Genomic DNA, 24,342 nt, shown 5'->3' with positions numbered 1-24,342 from the left:
GGTAGGCAGTGCAACTCCACGAAACGCAGTTGATGCTGCTTAAACGAATACTGCTGTAGTAGCTGTCTCTTTTGACCTCATCCTCACATGCAGAGCCAGACCAGCATCACCGATCAGCGGCTCCATCAGTGCATGCATCTCGTATCCAGAGTAACGTATGTACTGTCGAGGCTTGGAATCAGGCGAGTACGGCATCACATCACGCCAACGCCACATATGGATCTCCATTCGTTAAGAAAATCTTGGTATACATGCTGAGTAGCAGAGAGGATGATCGAGTTTCTCTCTTCAAGTGGTTAGTGGTGTATAATACATATAATACATATAGCACATTGCAGTTAAGGTAAGGTAGCCTCCATTCCCAGTACGTACCACATACCAAACGTCCACGACTGATTTCATTCCAATTATCTCAGCCACCAAACATGGGCCAAAGTCAATTGTCCCTTTCCTCAGAACCTCGATCTGTAACACAATTCCCATGTCGGCGTCCTAGCGTAGCCTTGTGGAGTTGGGGAAAAAAAGCTTGGCTCAACATAGAAATCCTGCCAAGGTTCCTTGTTTGTTTGGCAATTAATTGCTCATACAGCAGGACTCATTCGTCGTTCCCTTGAAAATGATGCGAATGGAGATCTTGATTTCAACAATGACAGCGACTTTGCGCTAAAAATTCCATCATGTAGTCACTGGGATGGAGATGTCTCTACCCAGGACAGTGAATGCAGGTCTAAATACATGAGCAAGCAAATAATAATCACATGCCTAAGAAAAGACATCACCTCATGAATCGTCATCCCATCTAGGTCGATTCATGATAATGGGTCTCGCGGGATCCCACGGCCCTCGTATCTCGTTCTTATACTTCTGAAGCCCTATCAGCCACCAGCTGCATCCTCCTGTAGCCAGTATGGCAATGAGCATCCCGACAATCATGCCAACCAGTCCACTCTTCCACGGCCATCCAACTGTGTTCTTATCGTATCCCAGTATCAGGCCGACTCCGAAGCTTGCACCTAGTACCAGAAGAATGGCAGAGAGGATATGGAAGCGCCAGCTTCGATGTCGTACATAGCGTCGAAACACTGGGAACAACCCAAACACCTCGATGCTGAAGAGTGTCAGACTGAACACCTGCTTGGTTGATGGCAGTCGGCTGGCGAGTACAGTCGATGCCATCAAGGCAGCATTTGTGGACAGCGATGCAGGAAACTTGGCACCTACACCTCCAGAGTAGTCAAAAAAGAAGATATTGATCGCGAGAAGCCAGAATGACATAGCCCATATGCTATCGCTTGATGTTGATCGTGTTAGCGACTTGAGAATGGGACTCAGTCCAAGGAGCGTGCAATAGATAAGAATCGCAGACTTGACCGTCTCCATTCTCTGTCGATATCGGTTTTCTTCTGCCAGGAGGGGTGGCGGTAGTTCAGGGAGATGTTCCTGACTCGCTCGTGGAGTGTGTGCGATGCCACTAGCCAGGGAGGTCGTTGAAACAGACTGAGCTCGATGCATCGTGCTGGGCGCATGCAGGTTAGTTGTTGAACTCGCAGCCGAAGCGACAACAGAGGGTGCGGCGGTAGACGGCGCCGACTCGACCCGGAGCGGAGGTGGACGCCGGATACTGCCCGTGCGGGTTGGTCGCCTTAGACTTCCGGTCCGACCGGCCCTTCCCATCACATTCGCTGCCACGCCAAGACTCGGATCATCCGTGTCTTCGATTTCTGATAGCCAACGTTCCCAGAGGATCCATCCTACAAACGTAGCAAAGCTGCTCCAACTTGTGACAGCAACAGGAGATACGCGCTCCTGAAATATGCCAACAAAACAAACAACAAAGATTATGACTGAACAGACGTGCTGTAGTATGACTGTAGAGTCAGCGACGAGTGGCCAGAAGTCATATGGCTTGAGACGAGGGTTGCGCTGGAGATTCTCGAGGAAGGTTGCTTGATCTGTGTAGTTATCGGGGTCTGTAGGCTCAATTGTTAGCTGCCATTGTCCAATGCAGGAATTCTTTTGAGGCGTACACGATTGTTTAACCCACATCAGCTTCTTCCATGGGCGTTTACGTCTTCGGCTCCGACCTCGCGGCCCTCGAGGAGGCGACACAAAGGCATCGTCAGGGGAAAGATGAGAACGACCGAAGCCATGGAGGGCCGAGTGGTCTAGCGAGGGGAACGGCGTCTCGTCGTCGGTAGGGGGTGGCATGCTATCGAGAAGGCATTGGAGGCGTCGGGATCTGGGTCCGGGTCCGGGATCAGAATCGGGGGGTTGACTTGAACCTGTTGGTGAAGTTGGGGCCGGAGCTGAAGTTGGAGGCTGGTGTTGATGCCAATTGACACCGGCAATGAGTGGGTCGCCCAGGGTTAGTGGACTTGGAGATCGTGCCGTAGCGTCTCCCGTCATGGAAATGGATGGGATGGATCTACAAAGTTAGACTATGGACAAGTGCGTGCGCGAGCCCGTACGTAGCCGTGTGGGCTGTGCTGTGCTGTGCTGTGCTGTGCTGTACTGTATGTAGGGGGCTGGTAAAACATCCCATGCTTTGATAGTTGAGATGTGACGGGCTTATCGTCATCTCCAGCTCCCACCGGAGGATGTTGATCCTGCAGCAGCAGTACAATATTCGTATATGTAAGTACCTCCTTACGTACCTGGTAGGTATTGTCTCTGGAATTTTGGAGGTACTTCGACTGTTGAGGTACTTCTCACTTCCATCAGGCAGGAAGGGAGAACAGGAAGGACGGGATGGAGCTGTATTATGGTGGGGTCGGTGATACACTTGCAGCTTCCCACTCACAGGTAAGCTTGGAACTGCACAACTGATGGTGGAGTCACCAGGAGTTTTCTCTCTCGTCTCGCCTCATCTCATCTCGTCTCGTCTTCTCTCCTCCCCTCTCCTCTCGCAAAGTCGAAATAGCCATGACAAACACGATAGAAAATGTACATACCGACAAACGGACCGAGAGTCAAAAAGAAGCTTTGATCAACCATCGGGCCATTTCACTACCCTACACAAGCAGAGCCAACTCAACCGCCTGACGACTCCTCATCACTCGCATGATTTCACAAACAGCACCTTGCATTACAGGAGGAGAGAACACCACCGGGGAGAAAACTCAGGTCTGGCGGCTACAGTGCGATCTTTTTGATGGCATTGGATACCGAAAGTGACAACATCGAGTATACCCAGACACGCATGTACACCGATGTTTCAAGCAGTCATCAGCCATTCCAATATTGAGCACATCACCGCTCTTCCTTGATCCACCACCCACCATCCCGTCCCGCTTGACCAGTCAGTCTGCCTTGGCATATTCAGTGACTTCTAACCGAGAAACTGGGTTGATATGTTAGACATGGTTCGTGGGTACGCAGCATACAGAATGAACCGTGCAGAATGCAGGCCTTCTCTCCCTGTCACACTTATAAAACCACATAATTATCTCCACTCCTCAATAGCGACCACTTCGCGTCTGCTAGCCAATGGATCAGGTTAGCTCTCCCGATCCTGAGAGATCGATTTGGAGAAAAACGTGGTCTCGGGACCCAGAACCAGCCACGCACCCGTACCTGCTGATGTGCTGTTATCGGAGAAATTGGATCATGTCGATGGCAAAATGAAATAGGAACGCGGTATTATTGCCCGACATACATTCGTTCAGCCTTCATTCATCACCATCGCTGTCTGTAGTCATCAAGGATGCCCACTGTTTGTTGCCCTAAAAGTCAGATCTCACTGTCAATCATAACCAGACTTGGTAAAGGCGTTCATTCTTGGACTGTCCCAGAACCAGTTCACCGGCACCAATCGCGTACTATTCCGCCTCAAGTTAACAGACTCCACACGGGGTTACCCGACATCCCTTGCAGGTTCCCATCCAAGCCCTTCCGCCTCATTTCAAGCACATTTTGTTAAGCCAACCATACCGCTGGGTCCATACCAAACTCCCAGCTTTTCTCTCTACAGTACGGAGTACGGAGTGTAGGATCGGAAGATGACTCGGTACGTCTACCGCAATAAAGAGGACACATCTTCAGACTGCCAACAGGAGAAGAAGATCGAAAACAAGCCTAAAATGGATAACTTAATCAACTCGCTCCTTTGGTGTGTTGAGCTGAGCTGAAAGTGTCTGTTCGCGCGTTGACCCACGTTCTCGGACAACTGTCACCTACGGATACTAGCCTCGTGATGGACAATCGACATTCCCGGCATCATAAGCGGTCACCTCCAGGCTGTATGTAACTGGGGAGAGTGTACTCCGGGCTGAGGAGATCCTGATTCTGGTTGATCTCTCCGGCCTTAGCATCGCGTCGTATCGGTCTTGCCCACGGCAGGCTTTTGCGTCGTATGCAGCCACGACTGGGATAGTCTGCCACCGTCCAACTCCCATCAGGCCATTATCCAAGACATAACTCACTAATGCTATAGACACACAAACTGCTCGGCTGTCTCGAATGCTGAGCGTTGTCTTTTTGCTGTTTCGACTCCGTACGTACACGACCAGACATTCTGTCAAACGTTTGATCTAAAACAAGACAAGACTATAAATCGTACTGATAGCAAAGATGATGAGCTAAAAAGGGCGGCGAGGGGAAACGACGGACGGGCGTTTCGAGGCTTTTGCCAGGTTTGCTTTTTACAAGACAAGTGAGAGTCAAGAGGTAAACAAGAAGCGCGAAATGTTCGATCAAGTGTGATCGTCCACTTAACATCTTGCACCATCTGCGGCTCCCCCGGTCTCATCACCACTCTGTTCCTTGGAAAGCTGTCTCATTGGTAGATTGACCGAGACATCAGAATCCGCCATGCAGCATGCCGCAATCGAACCGCTGAGGGCGGTGTCGGTGAACTATCCCGGTTTTCGTGGGCTGTGACACAGTATGTACAGCACATAGTCTATCTACTATCTACCACCTACATACCTTACATGCATGCACGCACGCATGCATGTATGCACCGCGTCCGACGATGGCTTCACGAGGATCAATTTCCCCCCCGCCCCGGACGTGCCGCAAACGGTCATGGCCCCCCCCCCTACTTGTAGGTATGACACCGTTTCCGTCTGTCCTCGTGAGAACCCCTGCTCTGGGGTTCGACACTATATACCCGATGTGAGATTAAAACCGCGGCTGATGCCTCTTGTTTGGCAGCCAAACTTTGATGTCTTCTGCTGGTCTTCATTCTCTGGAGTTCATATACCCCACACTCTATTTACTATGATGGACATGTCTTCTTCGTCTCATAACCTCGAGACCATGTCGTCTTTGTCCCTCTCGGCCTCGGCCACGACTGACTTTAATTCTTTACCAACAGAACTTCGTCTAAAGATATGGTCACGAGCCAGTGAGCCCCGTATCGTTTTGTACGGTGACCTGGTTCAAAAGAGCCGGTCTTATCCCTTGCCTACCGTTACACAACTCACTGCGGAATCGCGGGATGAAACTCGCGTCGGGTACGAACCAATTGGTAATGGATCATACTTCGACTTCTCCAGGGACATCCTCCTCTGTGACCACAGGATCTCAGATCAGGTGACCGACCAGTACCTAGATGGTCTTGCCCCGCGGATACGGCGTCTTGTCTTCTGGGACTGCTTCCCTGATGATGGACGGGTGGAGGGACCCTATCACTATTCTGTCTATCTATCGGCGTGTTACCGGCAGCCAGACTTTGGGAAAATCGAGTTCGACAGGTTTTGGTTCCCCAACGTGGAAGATATGTGGATTGTCAAGGTCGGGGAAATAGATCCAGCGTGGATGGTCCATGTGAATCCAGAATTGCCATACAGAGGGCGACTTCAACAATTGGCGAAGCAGTTCAGATTCTGGGTGGACGAGAACATCATTGAGATGGCACCCCTGGATCTGAGTGAGCCAGAATCACAGGCTGTCTTGAAAGACGGCCGTTGCGGCAAAGAGGACTGCCACGAACTCAACAGACACCGCAGCATCATGCTGTCCAAGGTTGCCTTCCTCGAAGGTAGATACAGGGCCCCTGATGACGGACAGAAATGGATCCGAATCACTTCATGGCAAGCTGGTGAAGAGAAAGTCGTCTACGAAAACAGAATGAGATGGGTGGTTGTCGAGAGAATTCTGACGTTTGATTTGCAACGGGATGGATGGAGCGAATCTGGCGTGGAAGTAAGGCGAAGTCGTATTCAAGGTAATTGAACTGGATGGGACACCTTTGACCGGCTCTGAACGACAAGAACAGTACCTAGGTCCCGAACAACTAATGTGTGCGTGATGTTCAACAACGGCACCAACATAGGGAAGAACAATTTGACAATCCTTAGGGGTAAATGAAGAACGAACAGACATGGAGAGGGGCCCAGAAAATGAAAAATGAAAAACTACAAAAAAAACTTATTGGACTACTATGTTCAACCAGAAATGACGGGCACAACAATCGGAACAAGCTATAGTGTAGGCGCTATTATTTTACGCAACTCAATGATGAAGCAAGCAATGGTATCTAATTATTTAAATAGTTATTCAAAACATGCTAAGGTATATTGTTTCTGTTATGTATTGTAGTTGTAAATTTTATTTCCGAAAGAAGCAGAAAGATTAAAGAAACGATAAACACCGAAAGACTATTTCCTCAATCCTCAGGTAAACCTGTATATTATAATTATCGTCGCCCAAGTGTTGATTATTACCTGTGTTATTCCTCAACTTGTGTTCTTTATACTGCGTTATCTTGTAACCTAATATAGTCTCTTATTTAGTTAGGTCATAAGGTTCAAGGCCATTACTATACGACCTTAAGACTTGAGGTTATTATATTCTTTAGCATAGTATGTAATGCTATATATCATATTATGCTAGAAATAAGCATCTTGGTATATTATTCTCATTATATGAGACCCTATTGGCTATACCTTGCGTATTGCTACAGAGACATTTTGACTTTTCAATAATTATAATCAAAGTTGAGAACATCCCATGTTGTTCTCGTATCACGCTACAGTTCAAAGTAGGTAAGTAGATACTTGAGCTTGTTTATCTGACATGGAACATATGAATACATCTCCCCTCACACTAAGATGAACGATATGATAGAAGGTGTTCAGACGAACAGAGAAGGACATGACATTAGCTTCTAACTGAAGTACAGCCTTCTAACGAACAGAGATGTGATAACATGGACAAGGCCCAATAAATGATGAAAACCTCATCTTTATACCGATATTCCAGGCATGGATTGGACTATAAAGCAGGTATACTCCGCACCTTGGACTTATCACAACATCATCCATCTGCATTCACCAAGAAGAGAGATCTATCTATCTTAACATCACAAATTCAACAGCTTTGAGTATACTCACCGTCTTGCTACTTCTACAATGTTTTCGGTACTGCCCAACACAGAGCAAGTGATACTCGCTACCATGGGTAGTGATATCGACAAGCTCATTGGCCCCCAGATTGTCAGTTTCTTCCCTGAACGAGCACTTAGATGCGAAGATGACTATCGCAGAACCGAGGCAATGATATCCATCGGATCTCATATGCCCAGACCTGGACCATATCAAGTGTTCAAGCGACTTCACCACACTCGTTTCCAAGACAGTCACCATCGGTCGAGACAAATGTCTGTTACAAAGGACACCTTTTTGACACACAACATGGTCTTTCCAAAGCCCGTGCCCTCGCAGCCTGGATGTCCTCATGGACTCGACCTCATCAGTCTTGATCTTGGTCTAGTTGCGTCGACATTTGACCATGATCAAGTTGTTCCACACATCCGGCCGACAGAATATGCTGGGCAACCGTTGAGCCTCAGGACGTTCCCTCAACTTGAAGAGTTTACTATGATGTGCCTGCGACCTACCAGCTGCAGCTACCAAAGTCACTTACCCTTCCTCAATTCCTCAACAGACAGACGAGGTGAGTACTATGGCTTCCGCTACCACCAAGATACCCAACGCGTGGAGTACACTCAGCTGATTTGGTCCGACGTCGCAGAGCTTGCATTCGCTGGCGAAGATCTTACCAAGGGACTATTTCCTTATACAATTGTCCGTTTGTCGATCGTCGGACAACGGCGCGGTCGGTGCAGGGTGCCAAAAGAGCTTGAATGGACGCACCTAGACCTGTATTCCGAGGTTAGTGAGCACCATCTCAACAGAATCAGAGACTTGTGGGTGCTGACTCGAATGAGACTCGAGAACCCGATTCGAGATGAGACATGTCAGATGGAAGCCTGATCGACTTTGGATAAGTAAGTATTTTGTCGTGTTGTTTCTAACAGCACAAGGATTGGATTAGGATGGGGCCTCGTTTGATGCTTTGGGTGCAATGCTGGCTGTTACGCTCTCTCTTGTATTTGTAGTTTACCTCCATATTATAAAAAAAAAAAAAAAACAGTTTGGGAATTGTTGTTGCGTTAGGATCTGTGACTTGAATTGCTATACTGTTGCTAAGCAAAGAGAACAAGTGTATGCTCCCTATAAACCCGGTTAGAACAAGGCCCGAGAGTTGATCTCATGTCGTCAGTGCAAAAGCAGTATTTCATCACCAAATACTAGTATTGGTGTGACAATTGCCCATATGCTAGATGCCATTCTCGCTCCATTGACAAAGCAGTTGCCTAGATATTGTTACATGCATACCTGGGGTTTATACCCAAGGCATTGCAATTCCTCAATCATGACTACCAGGATCCTTTTGCCGTGACTGATATTTATCTTATATGAAATGCGGCAACTAAGTGGTGTGTAAAAAGATACATATTCACTTCAACACATGAAATTCGAACGCTCAAACAGTTAGCCTCCATTAGTGTACACAGCAATGGGCTCGTCAAATCTGATAGTGAATAACCCTTCAGAGATATTACATTACGTTCCTCCGATCGTTTCGTTTTAAACTTGAAGCTCGTGACCATTCTCCTGCTGATTTCCGTAGCCTGTTGCCAAGACTTATACTGGCAGCTGAAAGGCCCTGCATCCGCGAGGGGAAAGAGGTCTCAGCTCTCTCCCAGTTCCGAGGCATCTTTGCGTTGTCGTCGTCGCTGTCATCCAAGGCCGGGCCAGGCAGCATCATCATATGTCTTTGCCCCTTGAGCATGGCTCCCTGCAGGGCTGCCCATGATTCAACCTGGCCATCTGCTGCCTCCTCCACACAATTGCATTCGTCGCCTGCGGGGCATTGCGTTTCGCCTGCAGCATGCCACTCTGCTAGACACGCCTCATGACTTGCGCAACCACAAGCCAAGCATGGAGGGAAGAGAGCATCCACAGGCTCAAGGCAGTACACACATGTAAGCTGACTCTGAGTTTGATGGCAGCGATCACATGTACCAACAGCACCACCGACCTTGGAGTCACTGGAAGTATAACGAAGCGGTTCCAGCTGGATTTCGTGTATGCGGCACATCCCTGTGACATCAAGACCGCGGCCCGATGCAAGCAACGCTTGAAGCTGATCCTTCTTGCCCATGGCAATGGGCGATGAGTTATGTGCTTTGCCATCGTGGCCAGCGCCTGGCTCATGGAAGGCGTCGTCACCATGCCCTCCAGTCATGTCCTCCTTGAGTGAGTTGAACTTCATAATCTCGAGTCTGGAGAGTGGTTGATTCCACATTTGCAGCATTTCAGCATACGCATATCGATAACGAGCATGGACATCCGCCTGACTGGACTCGAGCATGGATACGTTCAGCCAACCATCATCGTCGAATGCGGTTTGATCCTCCATTGTGACGGCAATCTTTGTGGGCACAAGTGACAGATAATCATCCCTCCCATAATCGTCATCATCCAAAGAGGTTCTCCCACCATTCGAGTCCATCGCGGTCGACGCACTCCATGTAACATTGCCTGGAGCCAGACTGCTGAGAATCGTCTCAGCAGGGCTGGGTCTCTTTCTTACTTGATTTGGAGGTGACGACGAGCTAACTCCTGCAAACGAACGTGGCAGGTTGGCAGCAAAAGCTGATGCCAGACCCGAGTTTGCTCTATTTAGAAAGCGGGTGTTTGGAGACGTAGACACGCTGGGCGGTGCCTCGACTTCCCCCAAATACCCCTTGAATTTATTTGGCGGCGTCTCTCCGCAAGAGTACGAGTTCGATGCTGCATCGCCACCCCATATGCCATCGTCTGACGCCTGAGATCCAGAATAGTGGACAGGAGTGTGCACTGTCATCGGTGTTGTAATAGCTGAGTTGGTATAACTGCGTCCACCAATATTCCATAGTGAGGCATCAGTGGGGAAGTAATCTAGCGAGAAAGCTGGTGCCTTGAAAGGGAGCGGTGTCTCGGGCTGCGGTAGATGCGATTCAAAGTAAGCCACACTATCTGCAGCAGAAGATTCGCTGAATATACAAGAAAGCATTGCCAGCATTTGGATGTCAGCAATCTGCTCATAGTATGCAAAAAGGTCCATGATGAAGTCCCTGGCCAAGGGATGCCTACCCCATTTGACTCTACCCGACAATGCACCTTCATGTCTTTCCAAAAAGGAATCGAGAGGAGAGGTATCGGCATTGCACCTGGAAACCACATCATGGGCGATCACCAGAATAGAATCGCGCCTCTGATTGTGAGCGAGTATCTCGAGTGGGACACCCTTCTTTAATAGAAGCCCAAGATATCGCCAGACATCAACCAGATCTCGAGCGTTGTACTTCTCAGCAACCTTTGCGTTGTGCTCACAGACCTCGGCTCCATCGCCAAAGATGGCGTACTCACGCGCAAATTCCTCTTTCGAGGGTAGAAGACCACGGAAGTCATGTATCGAGATTAAGTTCTTGGGCCGACCAGGCCTGCGACGACTTGTGCCAGTGCCAGTACCAGTGCCTACTCCTGTACCACCGCCACTCGAGCGTATTGATCTGTCTTCGCTCCATGTCTTCCTAAATTGGCGGCTAGGGTGATACCAGAGATTAATCTTGTGCATTGACGTGGACTCTGAATCGCTCGAAGATGACGAGGATGAAGACGATCCAGAGGCAGAGGTATCGGAATCCCCGCTGGATGCGGAACTGTCTTCCGCCATAAAACGTTGTCGAGGCCCAAGATCATGTGCGATTCTGCCAAAGCCCGCAAAGAATGGTTCACCCTTTGGGCGTTCCCTATAAGCGTCCATAGTGGTTGTGAACAATGCGCGTGCCTTTTCCTCTTTGGAGGGGAAGAAACAGATCAGTCGTCCGTTGTGTGAGAACCTGGCACCGCAGGTCCTGGGTGGCGGTGGCACGATTGTCCTATTCGGAGGCGCAAGCGCGGTATCCAGCTCGTTATGAGGGGGCAGTTCTTGAGACATGGATGCTGAACCGCCAGCGGGGATATCCTCGTCGGATTCACTAGAGCTCTCGTCCGCTAAGCCATCAAGTTCATCATCTAAATCTCGAACATTCTTGAAGAAAGTTGTGCTGCTTTCGAGATCAACTTCCCCAAGGAGATACGTAAAGGCAACCTCGAGGCAGTTCTTTTTTCTCTGCAAGAATTGATTGGCCAGTTGGTGAATCTCGCGATCAATCTTTTTGTGAGTCTCTGCAGGCATGAAGGACGATTTCTCAACATAGAACTTTGGTGCCCTGGTCTTGGGATAGCCGGCTGGAATATCAATCCGAACCTTAACGAATATGGTTTCTCCATCAGCACCCCAAGGGCCGTTCAGTGAGGCATTGAGGGTCAAACTGTCCATATCAATGTTGTCCCACCTCACTTTGGGAAGTTGATGGCTGATGCGTAGAAGCTCCTCCTGAATAGACTCAGGTTCTCCCCACTCATCGTCAGGGTATCCATGGCCAAAGATACCCGAGTCTTTTGATAAGTGTCGTTTGGCGCTCGTTGATGCCTTTCTCTTAGTCATGGCAATTCCTTTCATCCATCCTATTTGCGACTGGTTACGATCGACGGATCTTCCAGATACCTTGGCCTTCATTGAAGGACCTCGCCATGCCATCGATGTACGGTGGCTTTGAGTTGTGCCTGATCGCATTCCTAGAGTAAGAGCACTTTGCTTATGATAGCTGGTGCCAGGCCGGTGATCACTCATTGTAGCAGATTTACGATCGCGATCCGTACTTTCGTCTACTGTACGAAAAGTTTTGTATGTTGCGCCTTTTCGAGTGATACTGATCGCTGGATCGGCTGGCATGCCGCGTTTATGGCCGATAGCGGCGAAGATTTTGGGGTCGATGCATTGAAGCTTCAGTTCGTTGTCTGTGCCCCAAGAAACGAGCTGGAATTCACGGTTGTCCTTGCCATCGTCAGTTATGCCGCCACGGCATCGCCACAGAAATTCCTTTGCTTTGTGATCTCCGTGCCCTGGCCAGACATCGATTGGTTGACTTGTCACTTTCGATTCTGGTTCAAAGTTGGTGTTGTAGAGATAGAGATCACCCGGTTCGTTCTGAGGTATTGCGAGGAGGCCGTGTCCGAAAGGTGTGTGACGAGCTCTCCACACTGGAAAGCCAGTCTCAATGGTATGCTGCAAGGGCTCTTCAGCGGTATAGTCCCAGAAGTTGATCCTCTTGTCGATGGAACAGGAGACGATCGCCTTGGGGTCAGATCGATTCCAGTCCAGGCCATATATCTTGGATTTGTGAGCTTTGATAGATTTCAGAGGCTCAGAAGAACGGCGTTCATCCCAAATATGCAACCATCGATCGTGAGCAGAAGCGAGGATGTGAGATGCTTGGCGGTTATATTTGACCTGAGAAGCACCAGCGGTCCAGTCGCAGAAGGTCAAAACAGGCTGGCGCGGTCTTCGAAGATCCCATGCGTGAATATAGCCATCTACTGAGCAGGTCGACAAGAGGTCTGGATGGTGAGCAGACCAGTTGACATCTGTAATAGCACGACTGTGGCCTTGAAGAGAATGTTCTATAGCGCCTGAACTTGAGTCTTCCCTGCGATTTAGATTCCATACCAGGGCACGATGATTGGCGGCTGAGACGATCCAGTAGTCGCGAGCAGCAAAGGGTGACCATTGGACATCCACAACCAACCACGGAAGGCCATGAGTTCTCAGTCGCCGCGGAGGGCTATAAGGCGAGTCGAGATCTATGATTGCCAATCCATCAGGCCTATTTCGTTGTTAGAGTCTATCAAGTCAACAGTACACTTTTAACCTACGAAGCCAATGCGACGTCTCGCCCAGCAGGAGAGATAGTGGCAGAGCCGACTAGGCCATCAACATGAATGGTGCCATCTGACTCAAAACTTTCGCTCTCGTAGGCAGACTTGATGACCTTGCCCTTCTTGGGGGCATCGGCAAGTTGGTCGAAGGAGGGCATGGTGATGGGCTATCTCGAGAGGGTATCACGACGTTCCTCATGTCGCAACTCATATGATATGAGGTAAGGAGAGGAGACACGGCGAACTGCCACTGAATGGCTTTGAATCATGTCATCATCCACAAGAGGCCAAAAAAGGACAGAGGCGTTTAAGTACAGCAGGGAAGAAGAGTTACCTAGGGCAAGGTAAGGTATTCTTCAATACGAATGTTTTATAAAGATGTTATTAACCAAGTTGCTCAACTGAGCTCGCGTTCCTCACTGGATGAATGATTTACAGGAGGTGGTCAGAGCGCGCGACGTCGTTCCACATGGTACCGCCCTTGCTGTTTGAGGTGTTGTGGTACATGCCCCATCCCCCGCCATTGAAGTGCCTGTGAAAGGTTCAGCACTTGACGGAACCTGCCGCGACCTTATTGGGCACATAAGTAAGTAGCTACCGCAGGAATGGTTGTATGACAGCGCCTAAAAGGACGTGTACTTTCAAGTATAACTCTCTCTACTAGAGACAAACAGGTAATGGATGCATATGGCTTATCTAGTATCTACCCACCTTTGCCTAACTATTTGTTGATAATCGTCACTTGATTTAGATCATCAGGTGTTAAACAATATTGTTCATTTGTGATGCGCTGCTAGAATCCTTCCCTTCATTTAATCACCCGTCAGGTTTTGTTAAGGTTAGTAGATTGCTTGCTTCCCGATAATACCTACTGGGCTCTAGTCTACCTGCCACTGCGACTGCCCCGCCGTTGACCTTAATAAGTGCCTGCCAGGTATTTCAAGCAGTCAACTCCAGACCTCACCCAACCACAACCCCTCTATCGAAAGCTACCACTACGACGACACGGTATCTTACGAACAAGTACTCACTGAGATAAGAACCGCATCCACCGGTATCGAATATCATCGAAATACCTTCACGTACCCCCCGACCCCATCATGGCTCTCCCCAAGCGCATTATCAAAGAGACAGAACGGCTCATGGCCGAGCCGTAGGTCATCCCCGAGGCTACAGGTCTTGCGCCTTGACTTCGTAACCTAACACCCGTCGCGATACAGTGTTCCAGGAATCAGTGCCGTTCCTCACGAAGATAACCTCCGATATTTCGATGTCCAAATTCACGGTCCCGCCCAGTCTCCGTATGAGGGTATGTTCTATGTCACCGCAGGTTGATCTGCCGACTAAACAAAACTCCAGGTGGTGTTTTCAGCCTCGAGCTCTTCCTCCCCGACGACTATCCAATGACTCCTCCCAAGATTCGATTCCTCACCAAGATCTTCCACCCAAACGTCGATAAGCTTGGTCGCATTTGCCTCGATGTCCTCAAGAGTAGGTTACATATCAGGGTGCATACATGTCTGGGACGGCCAAGCTGACAAACGCTACAGATAACTGGTCTCCCGCTCTTCAAATCCGAACTATCCTCTTGTCGATCCAGGCCCTCCTCGGTGCTCCTAACCCGGATGACCCTCTCGCTGCAGATGTCGCCAAGAGCTGGAAAGAGGATGAGCAGGCCGCTATTGCAACCGCCAAGGAATGGACTGCCCAATATGCGAAACCTTGAGGGAAAATGATATACCAGGATTAAATACTTTGAAAAAACTCCGAATTTGAACACCCAGGGATGATCGGGACGGGAGAGCAAATGCTGGAGTTTAGGGGCCAAGCGATGCCTCATGGAGATACTTTCCGTTGACTTTGAGTGGGTATATTGGCACTCGCAGGTTGCTCTTGATCTTGCCTGATAGACCTGAATGTTTTTGCTGTCAAGAAAGGCATCGCTGTTTTGTCTAGTTTCATGCTAACACTTTCAACAATACCTGCCGCTTCAATGTGAAAGGATCGTATTCAACTCCCACCCCAGGCAGCTCCTTGACCTTTCAGTTACTGGTGCGTTGGTTCTTCGCCGTACCTCCGCCGCTACGACATGCCAGAGTTGTGATCTGAAACTTGCTCTCTTTGTTGATTGAAGGACTCGCCTAAGGCTTGGTATATGGAACGAATTCCAATATTTTACAGCTTTGAATGGCATTTTTGCATTTGAAATATTGCGTTTTTGTTTCTCTTTTTACTGTTTTGCTCTGCTGGAGGGTTTGAAGGGCTTATCGGGGCACGTTGTCACGGTAGAAGAGGCAATGGAGAGAATAATCATACCATAGGTAGATCAAAATTTACTATGCTAGGAAGTAATTCCGCTCCCATTTATCTTCTCCTACTCGAGAAGCCATCGTAATCCGCCCACCATATGTTTCTCGCAGGTGAAGGCATGATCGAGGTGAGGAGCCTTGAGCCAAAAGGTATGTGGCCAGCCTACCTCCACTTGAACCTTGACATCGATACCTGCTTCCCTAAGAATCATGGCATAGCATAGCCCATCCGAGTATAAGGGGTCGTTTGAAGTCAGCTGTATCCAAGTACGAGGGTGTCCTTTCAGCTCATCTTCCGAAACCTCAAGAGGTAGTTTCTCAAGACCATCCCTAGGTTTGTTTCGTTGCAAATATCCGCCCAATGATGTGACAAACGTTTCAGACACGCTCGTGTGATACGGACGTAACTTTTCAGGTACAAATTCCTCGCCACTAGCTCTGTCCGCTGTGACTGGACACCTCAGTAAAAGTCCGTGAATGGTACCCTGAGGAGCTGCTTGCGCCACTGCAGATGCCATCTGTCCACCACTCGAGCTTCCGATAACGATAGTTCTTATCTTTGGATTGTGGAATTTTTGAAATCCATCCAGGCTGTCAGAAAGACACACGGTAGCTGGATTCTGAGGTAGTAGGCGATATCCCACCGAGTAAAGTCGAATCCTGGCAATGCCAGACTTGACAATATGCCTGCATGACAGCTCTTCGCTATCCGCCTCGCCAACCCTCAAGCCACCGCCGTGGTAAAATATGACGATTATCTCCGGCTCCTCAGCTTCGGTACCTGTAAGGTCCAGTTGAAGAATGGGGATTGGATGCCCATCCACAGAAGAGGGAATAGTGAACTCTTTCTTCGTAACCCCTTGGGAGAGCACATGATCTCGGGTTCCAGGGGCTGTAACTTGAGCATATAAGTCGCGGCATTCCTGAGCATAAATCGGTTGTCGTTCTTCTACACTGCTGAATACTCTAGGGGGACCTTTCTTCTTGGCCTCTTGTTCATGTGCCAGCCAGGCAGCGTCTAATTGCGGTGCCGTCTTAAAGACATAGGTTTCGAGCTCCGAATCTGGAAAGACCATGATAAATGTTGATCTTGTGTTTTGATAAAGGACTTGATTGGAGAAGTATTCACAATAATGACCATACATCACGAGGGATATATGGCGTCTTGTGTAAGTCGGGGTATTCAGGCTAAAGACCGACACGTGACCCTGATATTGCTGTAGGACTTCCAGCAAAGATACTGCACGAGACTACAGAGGACCTACCTAGAGCTAGGTCTGAGGATTTAGAGTCTTGAAGTCTTGGTCAATAGCATTCTTTGAGTAGAAGACTCTCAGGTCCGAATAGTTTGACCCAAGCTCGGCTAAGTCTAATTGCTAAAAAGCTAACGTATAACAAACCCTTGGGGAGCTCAATCTTGACAAATCGACTCATGAAATTCGAATATCAGCAACTGTTTCAAATAGTGTATTGCCTTTCATGTAATCCGACACCGGACTTGGACTTGACTCTCAGGTTGTCTGCAGATATAGGGTATGACAAGAGATGCATAATGATGATGCAGATGACTGAAACATTGCCGGACATATTGATAATGAAATTGATCGGATGGTGTGCCTACAGCCAGATTACGGTTCACTTTGGGTACATCAAGAAATTGCCCGGTGCATTGGGTGTATGGGAATTCGGCCAACGTCTCCCTCCGAATGTTCAACCTCCTGCAATGACTGTCTCTATACTTGAAAGGTGTTGGGCCAAATATCGACGAAGGAGTGAAGATTTACTCCAAAAGTAGTCCTAAGACAGCACTCGCAAGTGACGAGAACAATGAAAAACGATGCTCGGCGTGAATTGGGCAAACAAAAGACATAAATTTGAGAAGTCTGAGGTTAGTTTGGGAACTGAGAACCTGAACACTATGCTTCACATCGAACCGCATTCTCAACAACCCAATAAGAATTCATTATAAAGCACAGAGGAAAAATTGTAGCGAATTGGGTATGAGATAAGCCGGGTTCTCCCTCGGGATCTCGTATCTACAATGCTAGAGTACACAACGCGAAGCCGGAAAAGGTATATCGCGATTCGTTTAAACCACAGCCAAGTCACCGAACTTCTCCTGCAGTGGGTGTTAGTACTGTCATTTCCTCTGTCATCCGCACAACATACCTTGTATCCTGGCACCATCCATCGGCCCTTGGAAACGAGCTGAGCAGTCTTCTCGTCGATAGACTTCTCGGCAGCGGCAACCTCGTCCTATAACTTGTGAGAATCGATTCTATAGTCTCAGCTTCGGTGGTACGTACGACAGTGAGTTCCTCGAATGGTCGGGCCTCCTCGATGTTCTTGAGGGTAGCGGCAAGATCCTTAAGCTCGAGGTCAACGGCCTCCTTGGTAGCTTCGGCGTTCTTGACGGCCTCGGCCTCGAAAGCGTCGATGGCCTTCAGTTGTCGGCTAACATCATAGGTGACAGGCTTGAAGGCGCTGAAACGCTTCTCGATCTCATCGATGATAGCCTGGTTCTTGAGGACGGATCGGTACTGGGAGAAATCGACGGTGGTGGGCTGCTCCTGGAGCTGTTGAACCTTGCGGCGGACGTCCTCGTTGCGCTTCTTGAAAGCCTGCAGGGAGGCAACGGTCTGGCCACGGAGGCCGAGGGAGCTGGTGACCTTGGTCCAGTCAAGCTTGAGAGCTGCGCTTCGCTGTCGGAGAAAGGGAAAATTAGCTCAAGGCATCCTGGGACGTAGAGGCGCGCGATCGGGACCCGGGGGGGTTTCGGCAGCACCTGCGATCAGTCACACGCGCCAATTGATGAATTGAACTTACAGTCGCCATTTTGAGGAAGGTTACGATGTCGAGAGAGCGGAGAGGATAATCTTGATTGACTGTTGATGACTTTGCCGAAGTTCAGGGAACTACCGGGCACTAAGAAGTCACGTGCATTAACTCAAATATCCGGCGGGCGGCGTTTTCGGACCCCTCATTGACGTCGGCTCAGATGAGCGAGGACAAGAATGAGGAAAATTGAAGTTCAAAAGCCGATCATTGGCGAGAGAGTGATGAAGTACGAGGTGCCAGAAAGTTTCAAGAATCTGAGTACGGTGACTCTACGTAGGTAGATAGCAATTAGCAACTGATGGAATCAGTAGGTAGTCATGAGATACATCATTTATAAAACGAATATCAAGTCCACAGCCAGTCACAATCAGTTCATGAATACAACATCACGCATGATCAAAATTTCAACAGAATTCTTTGACGGATTTTTGGGTGTTATTCCCCTTCAATTGTTTCCGTTATTTGGCATCAACTCCATTCCGCAGGGTACAGTTCGCCAAGAACTAATACAAGAGCCCAATGTTCGTCCCATGTACATGCTTTTTTGGATGATCGTGCAGCAGAAGCTCAGACTTAAATACTTAGAGCCATGATGGAATTGACGATATCGTTGTCGTTCTCCTTCAACGCCTTGACGGCCTTGTTGCGGCTGACGTTGGCCTGGGTCATGACAAGCTCAATATCCTTATCCTCGAGTCCGGAAGCGTCGACCTCCTCGTCATCATCATCATCATCGTCATCCTCCTCCTCCTCCTTGTCCTTCTTCTCCTCAGAGGTCTCGGCAGCCTTGCTGGGCTCACCGTGGTTGTGGCCAGAGTGGTCCTCAGCGTTGGCGGAGGCGAGCTGAGCAGCAGCAGCTTGTTGAGCAGCGGCGTTCACATCCTCAATCTTGGCCTCACCGAAAACACTGGCTTGAGGTCAGAGGCAGATCCATCATTTTACAACAGTGCAACTTACATGTAGGTGTTGCTGTTGGGAGACTTGTAGACCTCGGGGTTGTTGATGACGAAGAGAATCTGTAGCACTTCTATTAGCACCAACACCTCATTTTATCCCTCCAATCTCTACAAAAAAAACAAATCCGCCGGCACTCACGTTCTTAGGTCGGCGGAGAGTGACACGGGTGATGCCAGGGATGCGGGTGAGGTGCAGCTTCTCGAGGGCCTTGCGAGCCTTCTTCTCGTTGCGGTTGTGGATCACAGTAGAACCAGCGGGGAGCTGGCCCTCGCCGACCTCCTCGACCTCGGAGTCGTCGCTGGAGTCATCCTCGTGCTCCTGAACGGTGGTCTTCTTGGGCTCCTCGTCGGGAAGTTCTTCAACGCGGGGGTTCGACATTTTGGCGACTGAAGTGCGGGCACAGATGTTAGTAAATCCCAGGTAAACAATTTGTGGCAGCAAAATCTTCCCGAGACCGCAAAAAATCGATAGCAAAATGACACAATGAACGTAACGACAGCGGCGAACTTACTTGTTTTGCTGATCCCAGTTACGTCTGTTTGCTGGCCTGATCTCTCACGTCGTCGTTTTGTGATGGGGTCCTCGCACAGCGATAATTCTAGGGCTTGGTGGGAGGTGGGAACTAAGGCGCATTAGGTAATCAGAATCTGTGTCACTACGTTTCCCCCTCCAGAATCCGGATACCTGTTGTACCTATACAAGAAAGTGACGACGGGTGGAGGGAATTCCATGGACAATTTGGGCAATCATTAAGGTTGAATATGGGGATACACAGTGACTGAGTGCAAAGACATGCATGCAAACATAGGCAGCGGAGTTTTGGGGTATTCATTTCATTTTTATTTCGGCTACAGTTCACAATGAATCCATGTTCTTTTTTGATGCTCCTTATGCTTTGAATTCAGTTGATCTCAGAATTTCCGTATTGACGCCGCTCATCATGACGATGAAGTGTGACATACAGCCTTCCAGAACGGAGCAAAAGTGAATCCAGCAGCCTCTATACCGCCGTGATGTGTTTCCTGCCCAGTTCCGTGCCACTTGATCTAAACCCGACTTTCAAGCACCTCCGTGACTCCAGCTTAATGACCCATTTATGCGGAGGCCTTGACCTTGGCCAGAGCCTTGCGCTCCTCGAATCGTCGCTGCTTCTTGAGTCGGAGAACCTGGAAGCGCTCGAAGTCGGTGAGACCCTTCCTCCGCTCCATCTGATCCCGCTTCTTAGCCCAGTTGGTCTGCTCCCACTTGGAGTCGATCTCGGACTTCTCCCAGAGCTTTCGGACGACACCAGTTCGGGAACCGCGGTTCAAGCCCTCGACGATAAGAGAGGAGAGGAGGACCTTGCTGAGGGGAACGGCTTGTCGGGGAACAGCGAGGCTAGCGTTCGCGGAAGGACCGTCGACGAGAATCTGTGACGGGGTCAATATCGCGTGTTTCGGCAGACAAGTCTGATCTGAAGCAGGAGAAACCTACTCGCTTGTGGTCGATGATCTCGACGATCGTGGCCAGGCGGCCGGCGAAGGGGTGGTCGCCGTTGATAACAACGACACGGCCAACCTCAACGAGGCGCCAGTTCGAACCCTCAATGACTGCGTCGCCCATTGTGACGGTGATCTAATAAACGGTCGATTAGTCGAGATGTTTCAAGAGTCGCGCGCGCAGTGTATGATTGTTCGAATGCAACTGCGATCGTAGGAGTCGAGGTTCATACCAGTTGTCGATTATGCTGTCCCGTTAGTTGGTTGTTTGCTGGAGCCGCGGACCTTGAAATCGCTAAGGACTTTTTGATCGTGGGCAGAAAAAGATCCTGTGCGCGCCTGCCCTAACTTTCGGCCTAAATCTTTCCGGACTAACCTTTCGCCGTCCCAAGATACCCGGCAACGGAGCACGGGCCAGCCGACGAGAACTTCAAAAGAAATTTTCTGGTAGACATCAAGTCTTGTACAGCCCAACAATTCTCTTCCTCTTTATGAATGATTGAAGAGGCACACGACATCTTTGAGTGCATCAAGGTAAGCATCCAGCAATTTCCCCTTTCCCCCTTCTTCTCTCTCTTGCACAAGGATGAGGTAATTTGCGATTGATTCTGCTTGATGGTCCTCTTTCGCCGGAGTGGCTAAATCGGGCGGATAGCTGATATTCAATTTCTTACATATTCTGAAAGCACATTCTGTCTTATATTCAGTCTTGCATGACCTGCCATTTTACAGAGACTAACTCAAGACTATAGTGATACACTTCATCCGGCTCCTCTAGTGGCAAGTTTTAGTTAGCATACTGCGCGCCCTTTCTAGCAGCTACAAGCAGACATATAATGGCCAAAGCTGCGATTAATAATAATTTTATAAACATTCTGAAGCAATACCGTTCATTTGGCTTTATTCATGTGATATGCTGTACAGTCCCTCTCTAATGTTTATTAATGATCAATTTGTAACACATAGAGCACATATAATACGACACCCAATGTGCCGGGGCGTTTGACTGGGCTATCACTAAAACAGACTCACACTTCAACGACACCACTAACTAGGTAACTACTAACTTAGCCTTCTTCACTTTCACATTTGCCATGTAGAGTCGCGTTTCGGCTTGCAATTCAATCATTAATTCATCCTTTCCGAATCATTTGCCTGCAATGAAACGGCCGTGATCTAAGTTATTGTGACATTTAAGCCTTGCCCTTGCGCTTCAACTCCTCTTCCTCTTCAGCCTGGATTTGAGCATCCACCTTTGCGCCCTTGGAAGGTTCGTTGCCGTGAGCGCGAGCCTTGTTGTTGCTGTTAGTGTTTTCCTTTCCTTCTTTTGGAGCCAAAACCAGATCTCGATTGGACTTACAGGCAAAGTGGGATCCTTCTTTAATTGGGCGGTCTCGACATCGTCTTCAGGCTCGGATCGCTGCTGTTTTACATTAGTATATAGCCGATATCCTCTTGCGGCGGCTCAACTAACCTCCTCAGCAGCCAGGCGGTTGGCGATGGATCGCTCATCCTCTGCAATTTTGTTAGAATATTTTCTCACACTTGAACCGCGGAATACGTACTGGAATCAAGGTTGTTGTGGGAATTCTCCTTGCCCTCGTTGTAGGGGTCCTCAACGTTGCGCTCCGACTCAGGAGCGTTTCTCTGATCGCCAGCCTCGTAGACACCACGGTTACCAACGTTGGAGTAGCCAGACATGATGAGTGTGTGTGAGATGTGTGTTTAGTGGTTGAAGAGGAGAATTATGTGAAGAGGTGAGATGAATGTTGTATGAGAAAAACTTTCAATCGAGCTCAAGACCCTTTTGTAGTTCCTCTTCGACGATGAATCAGTGCCATGGTCGTACCTCTTCTCCACAACCCTGACTTCATAGAATACGTCATGATAAAAGAAAGTCCTTGCTCACCACAACAAAACGCATCAGATCGTAACACATACGTCATAAGTAAAAAGAAAAAGATTTTAGCTCTTCCTTAGGGTTTCTGTAACATATGCTTGTTGCAGTCGATCTTCTATCGTAAGTGGTTGATATCAGCTTGGCGAGGCGCCTGTCTAGGATCCTTGACAGCAGGCCACGTGAGAGATTCAACAACATCTCATGAATTCTCAATGATCGAGAAAGTTTATTTTGCACATATGGAAGTAATGGAGACCGAATATCCCAGCTATTCTTTTGCTGCTGCCTGTGATACCGTATGTAAGTATAAAACGGGAACAATCAAGATGCATTGTCCAAGCATCATCCGATTGTTGCATTTGATTTCTTGAAAACTTCACTCTTAGACAATCTGCTTGTACCATTTCGTGATTGCTGTGTGCTTCGGATACAAAATACAAAACTAGGGCTGATAATTGAGGCATCTACTGAGATGTGGACCTTGAACATTCGCCCTGATCTAAACGCCGCTCATACCTTAAGGTAGCCGGGACATAGTGACTGGTTGAACTAATGTAACTTTGACCCCGCAAAGGATTAATATATTCTTAATAAGGTCATAACTCATTGCTAAAAGGTTTATATCTGTCCCATTTGGGCTTTATTCTCTGAAATAAACATGGTCAGAGATTAACGATGAAGCTATAAAGATCCGATATTTGAAATGAATAGTACAATATTTCTAATGTTGTGTCTACAAGTGATTCCAAAAGACCCTAGATGTAGGGCAAATAGCGATTAAAACACACATGTCCCAAGGATGTTCCCTCCATCATATATCTCTGGTCTTCCATGAGGAGGCGGAAGATAGCGGGTGTCATGGTGGGGGTCTATGCACGGGCCCTGCAGACCCGAGCCATTAAGGCGTGACAAGCTTCATGGAGCTATAACGAATCGGAGCTTCGACGTCAACCTCAATCAACAATCGTGAACTTTGTATAATTGTTTTCTGAACATAAACTTTTGAGGAACAACCGGACAAAATGTTTCGCTTCGTAAGTTACGAGGCCAAGATCAGATGTACTTGATTGCTAACAAACATATAGCACAAGACACTCGATATCGTGACAGTCTTCCACAAGGCTAGCTCTCCGGCATCCGTCAGAGTCGCCAACCTTTTGAAGCAGGTCTCTGCCAATGCCACTTCTGGCGCTACTCTTGACCAAGCGAGCGACCACTCCGCCCAGACGGCACCCATTCGAGACCAGTTTGAGCTCAACATCACTGAGGATCCTCCTACAGACGACCAGGTGAAGACAATTCTGGAATATGTTGGAAGCAACGGTATCCCCAACGTGATCAAGGGCGCAAATAACGAGAAGGAGGCTCTCAGGAAGTTCAAAGAGAGCAAAGAGAACTTTGTTCGACCAGTGGTACGTTGCCTCTTTAATCTCATGATGGAAGCCTACTGACTAATATACGTATAGGTTGTGGATTGGAACAATGGCAAGGCCATTGCTGGCGACAACGAGTCTGAGATCCTGAAGCTTCTGAAAGCACAGAAGTAACATCTCTAAAACTATCAATGAACTATCGCATAACCCCTCTCTGTATATACTAGTCAATGATTGATACCGTCTGACGATCAGCCATATTAGCATGCTTGCGTTAGTGACCCATCTTGAGCCGACGATAGTAGGTTGACAAACGCTCGATTTTCTTTTCGAAATGCCACAAGACATTCCCTTTGATGTGGTTGCCACTCTATCCACGAAAAAGCCCAC

General features: G+C 48.5%; 10 protein-coding genes across 10 annotated transcripts; 4 read left to right on the top strand and 6 right to left on the bottom strand.

Moving 5' to 3' along the window:
* Positions 1-780: 780 nt before the first annotated feature.
* On the bottom strand, positions 781-2,208 carry FSUBG_1250 (phosphatidylinositol glycan class C; the record flags this gene model as incomplete). The annotated part of the gene is made up of 1 exon (XM_036677295.1): positions 781-2,208. The coding sequence occupies one exon, from the start codon at positions 2,206-2,208 to the stop codon at positions 781-783; it is 1,428 nt and encodes a 475-aa protein (XP_036543418.1).
* Positions 2,209-5,220: 3,012 nt separating this feature from the next.
* FSUBG_1249 (uncharacterized protein) lies at positions 5,221-6,177 on the top strand (the record flags this gene model as incomplete). The annotated part of the gene is made up of 1 exon (XM_036677283.1): positions 5,221-6,177. One exon carries the CDS (start codon positions 5,221-5,223, stop codon positions 6,175-6,177), a length of 957 nt encoding a protein of 318 aa, XP_036543417.1.
* Positions 6,178-7,355: 1,178 nt separating this feature from the next.
* Positions 7,356-8,219, top strand: FSUBG_1248 (uncharacterized protein; the record flags this gene model as incomplete). The annotated part of the gene is made up of 1 exon (XM_036677272.1): positions 7,356-8,219. One exon carries the CDS (start codon positions 7,356-7,358, stop codon positions 8,217-8,219), a length of 864 nt encoding a protein of 287 aa, XP_036543416.1.
* A 628-nt stretch (positions 8,220-8,847) lies between these two features.
* Positions 8,848-13,255, bottom strand: FSUBG_1247 (retinoblastoma-binding protein; the record flags this gene model as incomplete). The annotated part of the gene is made up of 2 exons (XM_036677261.1): positions 8,848-13,045; positions 13,095-13,255. 2 exons carry the CDS (start codon positions 13,253-13,255, stop codon positions 8,848-8,850), a joined length of 4,359 nt encoding a protein of 1,452 aa, XP_036543415.1.
* Positions 13,256-14,197: 942 nt separating this feature from the next.
* FSUBG_1246 (ubiquitin-conjugating enzyme E2) lies at positions 14,198-14,823 on the top strand (the record flags this gene model as incomplete). Its single annotated transcript, XM_036677250.1, has 4 exons — positions 14,198-14,250; positions 14,318-14,406; positions 14,457-14,588; positions 14,648-14,823. The coding sequence occupies 4 exons, from the start codon at positions 14,198-14,200 to the stop codon at positions 14,821-14,823; spliced, it is 450 nt and encodes a 149-aa protein (XP_036543414.1).
* Positions 14,824-15,471: 648 nt separating this feature from the next.
* Positions 15,472-16,482, bottom strand: FSUBG_1245 (lipase 2; the record flags this gene model as incomplete). The annotated part of the gene is made up of 1 exon (XM_036677239.1): positions 15,472-16,482. The coding sequence occupies one exon, from the start codon at positions 16,480-16,482 to the stop codon at positions 15,472-15,474; it is 1,011 nt and encodes a 336-aa protein (XP_036543413.1).
* A 1,013-nt stretch (positions 16,483-17,495) lies between these two features.
* FSUBG_1244 (nascent polypeptide-associated complex subunit alpha) lies at positions 17,496-19,579 on the bottom strand (the record flags this gene model as incomplete). Its single annotated transcript, XM_036677228.1, has 7 exons — positions 17,496-17,525; positions 17,576-17,662; positions 17,713-18,108; positions 18,233-18,291; positions 18,826-19,151; positions 19,202-19,260; positions 19,340-19,579. 7 exons carry the CDS (start codon positions 19,577-19,579, stop codon positions 17,496-17,498), a joined length of 1,197 nt encoding a protein of 398 aa, XP_036543412.1.
* Positions 19,580-20,295: 716 nt separating this feature from the next.
* FSUBG_1243 (ribosomal L14) lies at positions 20,296-20,803 on the bottom strand (the record flags this gene model as incomplete). Its single annotated transcript, XM_036677217.1, has 2 exons — positions 20,296-20,610; positions 20,675-20,803. The coding sequence occupies 2 exons, from the start codon at positions 20,801-20,803 to the stop codon at positions 20,296-20,298; spliced, it is 444 nt and encodes a 147-aa protein (XP_036543411.1).
* A 1,069-nt stretch (positions 20,804-21,872) lies between these two features.
* Positions 21,873-22,380, bottom strand: FSUBG_1242 (uncharacterized protein; the record flags this gene model as incomplete). Its single annotated transcript, XM_036677206.1, has 4 exons — positions 21,873-21,971; positions 22,040-22,102; positions 22,154-22,194; positions 22,245-22,380. 4 exons carry the CDS (start codon positions 22,378-22,380, stop codon positions 21,873-21,875), a joined length of 339 nt encoding a protein of 112 aa, XP_036543410.1.
* Positions 22,381-23,601: 1,221 nt separating this feature from the next.
* On the top strand, positions 23,602-24,126 carry FSUBG_1241 (thioredoxin-like fold; the record flags this gene model as incomplete). The annotated part of the gene is made up of 3 exons (XM_036677195.1): positions 23,602-23,613; positions 23,665-23,991; positions 24,046-24,126. 3 exons carry the CDS (start codon positions 23,602-23,604, stop codon positions 24,124-24,126), a joined length of 420 nt encoding a protein of 139 aa, XP_036543409.1.
* Between the last annotated feature and the right edge of the window lie 216 nt (positions 24,127-24,342).

The sequence above is a fragment of the Fusarium subglutinans genome, assembly GCF_013396075.1.
Source record: "Fusarium subglutinans strain NRRL 66333 chromosome Unknown NRRL66333_c0000005, whole genome shotgun sequence".
Taxonomy (NCBI): Eukaryota; Fungi; Ascomycota; class Sordariomycetes; order Hypocreales; family Nectriaceae; genus Fusarium; species Fusarium subglutinans.
The sequence above is the reverse complement of the archived record's forward strand: the minus strand, read 5'-3'. Positions and strand labels throughout refer to the sequence as shown.